General features: G+C 38.8%; 1 protein-coding gene across 3 annotated transcripts; it reads right to left on the bottom strand.

The window, feature by feature from the left end:
- Positions 1 to 621: 621 nt before the first annotated feature.
- On the bottom strand, positions 622 to 2,111 carry LOC131436145 (galectin-5-like). Of its 3 annotated transcripts, none has more exons than XM_058604665.1 (5): positions 1,971 to 2,111; positions 1,827 to 1,915; positions 1,273 to 1,637; positions 1,049 to 1,207; positions 622 to 792 (listed from the first exon to the last, which is right to left on the bottom strand). In XM_058604665.1, exons 2-5 carry the CDS (start codon positions 1,865 to 1,867, stop codon positions 695 to 697), a joined length of 663 nt encoding a protein of 220 aa, XP_058460648.1. In that variant the 5' UTR covers positions 1,868 to 1,915; positions 1,971 to 2,111; the 3' UTR covers positions 622 to 694. The 3 variants fall into 3 exon arrangements, with proteins under 3 accessions (XP_058460648.1, XP_058460647.1, XP_058460646.1); XM_058604664.1 differs by having other exon boundaries at positions 985 to 1,207; positions 1,975 to 2,109; XM_058604663.1 differs by having other exon boundaries at positions 1,975 to 2,109.
- Positions 2,112 to 9,387: the final 7,276 nt, after the last annotated feature.

The raw sequence follows: 9,387 nt of genomic DNA, 5'->3' as shown, positions 1-9,387 counted from the left end.
GAACTACTCGAATCAATCTGAATCAATTGGTGTCAAAAATGAGTCCAAATTAGTGTCCGAAATTATTTAATAAAAAAAATATTTTAATGAGACTGTTATAAAGAAAGAGAAAGGCATTATCACACCACTAGGAGGATTAAGAAGGGTTTTCGGAGTAATATCAATGTAGAATCCTTACGACACTTATTACAAAAATTGACAATAATAGAAAATTAGTTGGGGCACTTATCCTCCTTAACATTTGGATTTTGGCGTTATTGTGGAATTTGGCCTTTCTGTTTCAACAGACTTTACAGCCGATTCTCAGAGTATAGAATCATTGAATGGTTAGTAGATAGTACTACGATCCTACTTACACTTAGAATCCTTTCAGGTCGGGACTCGAACATACGACAACTGGCTTGTAAGACCAGCGCCGTATGCATTGAACCGTCAGCCCCTCACTGTAGCCTCAGAAGTTAATTTTCATGTATCCGTTATCTTCTACCAAGAAGGAGTAAAAATTGGTAATCATTTTGAGGCCTTCAATACAACATTGTGGCTGACCATTTCTGAACAAATATCTTATATAAACCGATGTGTTGTGATTTTTAATAATGAAAGCTATAGTAAAACATGCAGTTTAGTTTTCTCGTTTAATATAATTAAAAGTTTATTAGTATTTACAGTTTGTCAGTATTGTTATAATATGGGGTTAGTATGGCTCATGTTTTTCAACTTTTGCTTTCAATTCTTCAGAAAATACCGAAAATGGTGCTGCACCACGATGTCCAGGATACTGAGGATAACCACCTGCAATGTGGAATGTAAGTTAAATACAGAAATTTTTTATCAATAGTTGGTGGATGCAGATACAAGTCAAGTGTAGTGATTTATTGTATTTTTTTAGTGAAAAAATTGTTATTCAATCAAATATATAACGGCATAGATCATGCCACATCCACCTATAAGCAAGTACAAACAGTGTAGTATCGCAACAACTACCTAAAGTACCGATGCTCTGATGTGTTCTAGAAGAGTTTCATAAATACAGTACGTCTCATTCTACCTTTATAATGACCGGGGCCACCGATCGGATATCCTGGCGACGGTGTGTATGGTGGTGGTGGAGGCATAGGCGGAGGCACTGGTACAAAACCCACATTCGTTCCTCCGTTTGATGGATATGGTGCTGAAGGCGGTGTATATGGTGGAGGATTTGGACCAACTGAAACAGAAATTTGGATTTTTCAAATGTGATATCAATATCCATTTTCACACTGAGTAGCTCACTCGGAATAGTACCCGGGTACGGGGGAGCCTGTCCAACAGTGTCCATTTCACATGTTATCGAGTGAATCACACATCCTCCACTGATCGATACAAACTTTGCCAAATGCACTGGCATTCGATGGTTGAATGTGCAGAAATGATTTCCGTTAATGGCAATTTTGTACATATTCGCTTCGATCAGTACTAGCACATCAAACTGTTGTCCGTAGTAGATTGGACAGCCGCCATAGCGCTCCTCATTTCCCCAGACATGGCGCTGTAAAGTATTACGTACGATTGCGTGTTCATTTGGGCGGATGCTCAAATGTAATGGAACATCATCACGCGGATGTAAAGCAGCCCCAGTTTGAATGTTGATTTGACAACTAGAAATAAAAATAACCTTTTTCAGCAAATGATTCTCAAGCTGATAATATTATCTTGTGGAATTGTGAAACATGGATGATAAATACTGTCGATAAGAAATTTGGAACGTGAAATGACGTTATGAGTCATCGCAACGAGTGGAATGATTTTTCATCAATGCGTAATATATTGTTAGTCTAACTTCTCACCGTTCGCCATGGTTATTAATGACACCTTTGATACGAATCATACTTCCTGGTCTAAGGCCACCTGGCACTAGGCCCAGAAATGGGATAGTCTGTGGGCAAGAAAAATATCGTTTAAACATGTTTTGGTGAAGTTAAACAACAAACTTGCAGGGGAATATACTGGAATCGTGGCCATTACGTGACTTAAAAACCGATCCACAAATGAAAAATGCCGACTATTGTGAGCTGCCAGTATTGCAAAGAAAACATGGATTGTTTCAACCAACTGCACGAATAGAACTAAACTGACTAATACGGGAGGGCTGGTATATGATAATGAAAGAAAGTTAATGTAAAATTGTCGTGTGCGAGTGATAACAGCTGAACTGATGTACTAGAATGCATTCCTATCGATATACGATAATGATAAAAAAAATCGCTAGTTGCATGTATACTACTCTGATAAGAATGAATATGGAGTTCATGAAGTAGTAGGTTGTCAAAATACTATCAGCAATCTAAAAATAAACAATTCGATAGTCCCACGACAAAAGGGCCTAACTGCTAATGAGAGCCTCTCTTTCTTTACTTTCTCTTTTCATTATTATGGAGCCATTATTACAAATCCTCTAAAGTTTCCAATATAAATCAAAAGCTGTAGTTTTTCCTTGAAAGTTTTGCAAAGAGTGAAGCGTCAAATATAAAATCAGTTCGGTAAATCGTGAAAAAAAGTAAACAAAGAGAAACTGTCATTTGTAGTTAGGCCCTTTTGTCGTGGGACGGTCGAATTGTATTTAGAATCACTTGAGAAGCAAGTTTTCTGCATCAGTAAAATCATCCTACTAATGAAAATGACGCCTGAAGCACAGGAAGTTGATGTCTGATTCATACAAATGATATATAATATACACATAATGTTCTTTGAAAAATACAAAGCGGAGTGTTTATATTTGTGGCGAAAAATAGCAAAGTCCATTGCTTTGAGCATACATTGAAACGAAGATCATATTTTTCGTTGCTATATAGGAGAGTTAAATTAAAAAGTGTATGGGGCATTCCACGCAAAATCAGCCACCCAGAATTTGTTTGTTCATCTAACTATTTTTTTCGGTTAAGAATTCGAAATTTTTTATTTTGTTGCATTTATGGCCAGTCCGATACCCCTAGCTTCAGCTTTCAGTTCGATGTATGTTTCCATCATTTTCTCATGGTTACGTGTCACAATATCAAAATCAATATCGTCAGCAAAGCCAAAATGTTGTACGGTCTTTCGGAAGATCGTGCCACTCGTGTCAATCCTCGCTCTTCGAATCATACTTTGAAAAGCCATATTGAACAAGTTACAAGAGAGTCCATCACCTTGCCGTAGCCCTCTCCGAGATTCGAAAGGACTCGAGAGCATCCCAGATGTTATGACCTGTTAACGTTTAATTTCTTTTTATCAGAAAATACGTTCAACCATTTGGTTTCAATTTATTTATTCTTCTTTTTCTTTGACGTACTCCGCATGACCTTGTTGCCAGTATCATTCCTAATATATAACACGTTTCTCTTTCTTCGATTTAATTGATTGTTACACTCCTTCATCCTACTAGCTCAAAGTCCTCAAATCGCAATGATCGTTTTATTTCTCGTTTCGGACGTCCAATCCCTGTGTCGTGAGTTCCCTTGCAGTTTTCAGTGACCAGTTTACTATCGTTCGCTGTCAATGTAGAATTTGGTGTATCCCATTCGCTGCAGATAGGCTCGTTTCGAATCTCTCGATTAATGGTCTCATCAACCAGGTTTTCGACTAGCTACTTCAGATGCGCAGAGTTTCTACGGTATCTGCGCCAATCATCCATCTGTACTGTTACCTTACTCGGGAATGAACGCCGACGATAGTTTATTCTACGGTACCAAGTTCCGCATCAAAACTCGATCCTGATTTTGTAGATCCGAATGTTGTGCATTGTTTTTAGCATCGTAGTGGGATTTCGTAGATTGCTCATGTATTTTGTCATGATCACGTATGCCGATGTCTTCAGTATTGTTTGCGCTAAATCAGGAATCCAATCCCGTAGTTTTCTGCCGAAAACCAGTTCAGCTGGTGAGTGACTCGTTGTCGGATGACGCAGTATTGAATAAACGTAGTTGGCCTCCGAAAAGTTCCGTGCGTTGTCCGAGACTAATTGGACAGGGAGTAACATTATCATGAACACTTTATCCAGTCTTTCAATTATGTCCTCGGTTTTAGTTGATCGTAAAATTTCGGTAATGCAGTAACGGCTGCAGAGGGTAATCACTACTAGAATGGAATCACCTGATAGTGGTCCTAATATGTCCATCGCGAGAATCTGGCATGGTTGATGCGGAAGCTCTCAAACGCACAAAGGTTCAGGACATACCGAATTGTTAACCAACTGGCATTCCAGACACGATTTCACTGTCTTCTCTACTTCTCTGTCAACTTTTGGCCACCAAACTATGCTCCGGATGCGGTGTTCTCTGTTCTTCGTTCTCTCGATTCCCGGATGACCGATGTGAGCCAATTTAATTATTCGTTTACGAAGATTAATCGGTCTTTCCTCATAAAAATTTCGTTCACTGTACTCAGCTCTTCTCGAAACGGTGAAAAATGTTTTAATTTGTCCATTCATCGACCAGTATTCAACGCCTCTTTGACTGCGACTAACTCACCATCTTGTACTGTAGCCTCAACGATCTCTTCAAATCGCAATACAGATGGTGGAGCACTCTTCGAATCCTGGCAATCGTGATAACGGATCAGCGATATTAGCTTTTTCCGATACACTATTTTGTACCTGAATGATGAGAGCCGCAATGCCCAGCGCTCAATTCTCGGGTACTGCTTTCGTTGAGAGCCAAACATTACCTTCGGCTGTCGATAACTCTTTACTCACTTAGTAAATCGTCCTCTTATTACCACCTTTCTCCTGCAACAGCACCTCTCCGATTCCTACGGGATTGGCATCTGCTATGAGTATTGTCTCGTCGTAAGGTGAGTGGTATCCAAGGTTTTTAGGATCTACTTGTACTTTCTTTACCTCTTCGAAGGCAGTCATATGCTTTCGTTCCCATTTGAATCGAACATCTTTGTGCAACAGTTCTCTAATTGGTGCAGTTAACGTAGACAGATTCGGTATGAATTTCCCAAGATAATTTATAAGCCCTAGGAAACTTTTCAATTTTTATACCGTTTCAGGATAACGACATCGCCGAATGGCATCCACCTTCGCTTCAGCCGGATTGATTCAATCACTGCTCCTGCTTTAACAATTTCGCAAGTTCCCTTTCCACTTTTGGTTGCATTAATCGGAACACAACACTGGGTGTGTTAAACGGGTTTTACAGTAGGATCAAGTTGAATGTTGACTATGACACCTTTAACTTTTCAGATTCTCTCTTCTACAGCACAAACCGACGTGTCTATTTTCAGAATTCCAAGCTCAACAGCCGCTCGTTTTTCAAGAAGATTAGCTCCTGACTCCTTCACTACGTACACCTTATCACTTATAGAAGATTTCTTAGTCGATATATCTGCGATGAACCTTCCCTTGATCGAAAGCTTGTGGCCGCCGTAAATGATTAAGTGACATTTCTCACACTTTTTATCTCGTGCTGGACAATCATCATCGTTAGCGTAATGCTTAGTACGACCACATCTGTAGCATTCCCCGTTAGACTTCGTAATGCGGTTGATTTCTTCCGTTCGCTGCAGATTTTACGGTGCTTCGCAATCGTTTCCAGAGAATTTTGAATAGCTTGTCGAGATTAAATCACAGACCCGTTTTATGTCCTTGTATTTTGACAACATGGCTAAGAATATGAATGCTTCTTCGTTTGTTCCTCACCGTGCTCAACTCGATTTGAAGAGCCCGTGTTGACAAGTTGTCGATGGTATCTTGCAATGGTCCTTGGAGATCGGCAGCTTTGGGTCCCATAATAGACACAACGCTGTCGTCGGCAAGTTGTCTTAGCGTGCAGGATGTATTAATACATTCATCAATGTTGTTTACGTAAAAATTTTATGAAACGGGGCTTAAGCATGAGCCCTGAGGATGGCTCATGTAGCTGAATCGTATTGTCGACAAATAACCATGCGCAAAATGCATGTGTTTCTTGGACAATAGATTATATAAAAAGTTGTTCAAAACAGGTGAAAGACCATGCTGGTGCAACTTCTCAGATAGAACGTTAATGGAAACTGAATCGAATGCCCCCTTGATGTCGAGGAAAACTGATGCCATTTGTTCTTTACGAGTAAATGCCATTTGAATTGTGATCGGTGACTGGTTTCCCAGGTTTTTGAATGGTGATAACTCTCACTTCTCTCCATTCGTGTGAAACAATATTAACCTCGAGGAACTTGTTGAATAAATTCAACAAGCGGATTTTGGCAGAGTCAGGCAGATTTTTCAACAAGTTGAATTTAATTTTGTCTAACCCCGGGGTTCTATTGTTACGCGACAAGAGCGCAAGTGAGAACTCCACCATCGAAAACAGTGTTCCGTTTGTATTAAAAGTCGCGACGCGGGATTTCTTCTGTTCCGGAACAGAACAGAATTTTTAGCGAAATCGAATATCCAGCGGTTAGAATATTCCTCGCTTTCGTTCGCGTGATTCCGAATGCGCATGCGACGATTGCGACGTATTCCAAAGAGTGCTCATTACTGTTTCTCTCGTTAATCCGTCCACAAACCGTCGCCAGTAACCGCGTTTCTTAGCTTTAATCAGACATTTCATTTGAAATTCTAGCGTCGCGTATTTCCGATAATTATCTGGGGTCCCGTTCCTTCTGAACGAGATGAAGGCTGAAGCTTTTTTCGTTTTCAGCTCTTAGCACTCTTTGTCCCATCATGGGTTGGGAGAACGCATACTAGTTTGCGCGCTGGTTACTCGTTTCGTCTGAGCTTGAATTGCGGTGTCGAGAATCAAGCCAGTTAAAAATATATACTCTTCCTCCGGAGGAAGCTCCTGTGATGTTTCTAGTCTCTCAGATATCGAGCTTGTGTAACTTTTAAAATCAATTCGTGTGAAATACATAAACATTGATTGTTTCCGATGGTCTTACACGGTTGGCGATAGAAACCATGATCGGCAAGTGATCGCTACCGTGAGGATCACAGATTACCTTCCACTTGCAATCTAACTGTAAAGAGGTCGAGCAAAGGGATAAATCCAGCGCACTTGGTTGTGCTGGCGGTCTAGGGTTCCGTGTCATTTCTCCCGTGTTTTGAATTGCCAAATTGAAGTTGTCACACAGATTTTGGATTAACGAAGAACGGTTATCATTATATAAGCAGCCCCATCCTGTACCACGCAGCCCGCCTGGGTTCGATTCCCAACCCCGCACATAGGGTCAGAAAGTTTTTCTGGCCCGAAGAGGCGAATGACATTAATGTTAAAGCCTCTATAATTGAAACAAAAAAAAAAAATTGGCAAGCAACAACTTCAATTCCCGGTGTCGAGGGGAGGTTATTACTATGAAATGAATAGCACTTTTGATCTCTAAAAGTACCCCTCCATATGAGTCTTCTCGATCCAGGCGGATTATGTTGACATTATGGAAGTCGAGGATGATGTTAGAAGTAAGCTAAGTTTTACTCAAGGAGAATACATCGCAGTTACGAGTGTGTATTAAGTGTTTGAAAGAATCAAGTTTCGCGATGATACTTCTGCAATTCCATTGAAGCACAATGATCATATTTTCGATTCTCATTGGTAAATAATCGATCAAAAGAACCAATCGCTGCAGTAGGGGCCATTGTTCAGTCAACTGTTTTAAAATGTCTTTACTGCTGGGCGGGTTGCTGAAATTCGCCTCACGCAACTCATTAACGTTCATCGCCTGCGAACGATTCAAGAACGGAGACAGCAAAGCATGTAATGCCGGACGAGGCAAAAGCTATGCTCAATATGTGACTGCCTGAGCGACTCGCAAGAGAGAAGAGATCTTGCTTCTTCATGCTGGTTGCTATTCCGCCGTGAGCCATTCTCTACCATTTCAAGAGCAGGTATCATCAGGCACGAGTAGCGCTTACATTGAGTCAATTTTTGACTCACTGTGAGTCAAAATGCCAGCAATCATGAATGCAAGTGTACGAAAAAAATTGAAGACAAAAATTAGCGATGCGATGGAAGCAATTTTTTATTTTGCTTAGTTTAATTGTCTCGTAGATATTGCCCTGATAAAAAGTGTGCGTTGAACATCACAAATTAGCTTGGAAAACTTTAAACGTAATATCATTACTTATTATTGGAAGATGGCGAAACGATTGGGTTGGATAAAAATTAAACTGATAAATAAAACTAATAGTCCACTTCAAAACGTCGTTTAAAATCGTATACTAATGTACATATAATGTACTTCCTACTGCAATAAAACTAATGAAACAGTTGATTCAGATTTCACCGAATACTATTCTCACGTTCGTACTCCGTGCTGTTGAAATTTTGCGGCAAGTAATGGCAGATAGATTTTAAAAAAGCTGGAGTTGAATCACCTGAGGACAATCACTTTTGTAAAGTGAAAATTTTGCAGTTTATATGGCTTATATAAGAAATAAAATAAAAGGAATTATTTTCCACATATAACTGTAGCAACACTTTTGATTCTCTTTCGGGTTGGTTTGATATTTATTTTATTTATGATTTTGAAAATGGACTGAAATATCTACAGTGATATTTTTTAAAATCACATATGATTATGAATGATCAAGTCCAATACGCAATATCAATATGCAATGCAAATAGAGTGACAAAAATATATTCTGAATATTGATTATAGAGGCAAGTCTAATCTTTTAATTCCAGGGATGATTTATTTTCTCATGTTTTTATTATATTAAACACAATTTAACGCTTCTTCGCATAGATTTGATTTATAGAAGTAATAGGAGTGCAGGGTTTTCCACAACGTTTGAACCTACTGAGACGCCATGTAACTGCTTGCTCTGCAAAAATCAAAGCAATTAAGAAGAATGGCTAACAAAGAAATAGTCATTACTAACTAAATACTCATTCAGCATCTTTTACCATACATCTACACAAATTATCGATTAGAATAACTGTACTACGATCAGGAAATTAAGACTTCTAAATTGAGAATCACGGTTGTGGTTCCGGCCAACTGCCACAGGATGTCGAAGCATTTTGTAAAACGCAACATAAAATTGGAGGAATAGATGTTCCATTGAAATTTACTTTTGCATTTTTGTATCGCCTTATTAACTTAGTCCTATTTTAATGCATTCATTAAATTTTTGCATTTAATATTATCATTTTTGGAGTTTCACAAAACTATTGCCTCGTAAGTTTTTCTTCCAAAAGCAAACAGCAAAATAATAACGTAATGTGATATCAGTTGAGAAATTGATGAGCTGAAATCAAATTAAGATTACAATCTGATATTGCTGTCAAAAATGTATTGAAAATAAAATGTTCTACAATTGACTCCCGAAGTGATCGGTTTAGCTTTTTTTTAAAAAGGAACATCCGCTAGAAGAAATTGTAAATTCAATTTCATAACATTTTACAATATTCATATTACAGAGGAAACGATTTCAATTTGAAAAATAAC

The sequence above is a fragment of the Malaya genurostris genome, chromosome 3 (assembly GCF_030247185.1).
Source record: "Malaya genurostris strain Urasoe2022 chromosome 3, Malgen_1.1, whole genome shotgun sequence".
In the NCBI taxonomy this organism is placed as follows: Eukaryota; Metazoa; Arthropoda; class Insecta; order Diptera; family Culicidae; genus Malaya; species Malaya genurostris.
Note: the sequence above shows the minus strand (reverse complement) of the source record. Positions and strands in the feature narration are given on the sequence as shown.

Bases quoted from the DNA above. Each gene is read 5' to 3' on its own strand.
- LOC131436145 (XM_058604663.1), bottom strand. From the start codon at position 2,001: ATGGCCACGATTCCAGTATATTCCCCT. The intron at 1,916-1,974 runs GCAAGTTTGTTG...TCTTGCCCACAG, and splicing joins CGATTCCAGTATATTCCCCT to ACTATCCCATTTCTGGGCCT. The intron at 1,208-1,272 runs GTGAGCTACTCA...TTTCTGTTTCAG, and splicing joins GTACCCGGGTACTATTCCGA to TTGGTCCAAATCCTCCACCA.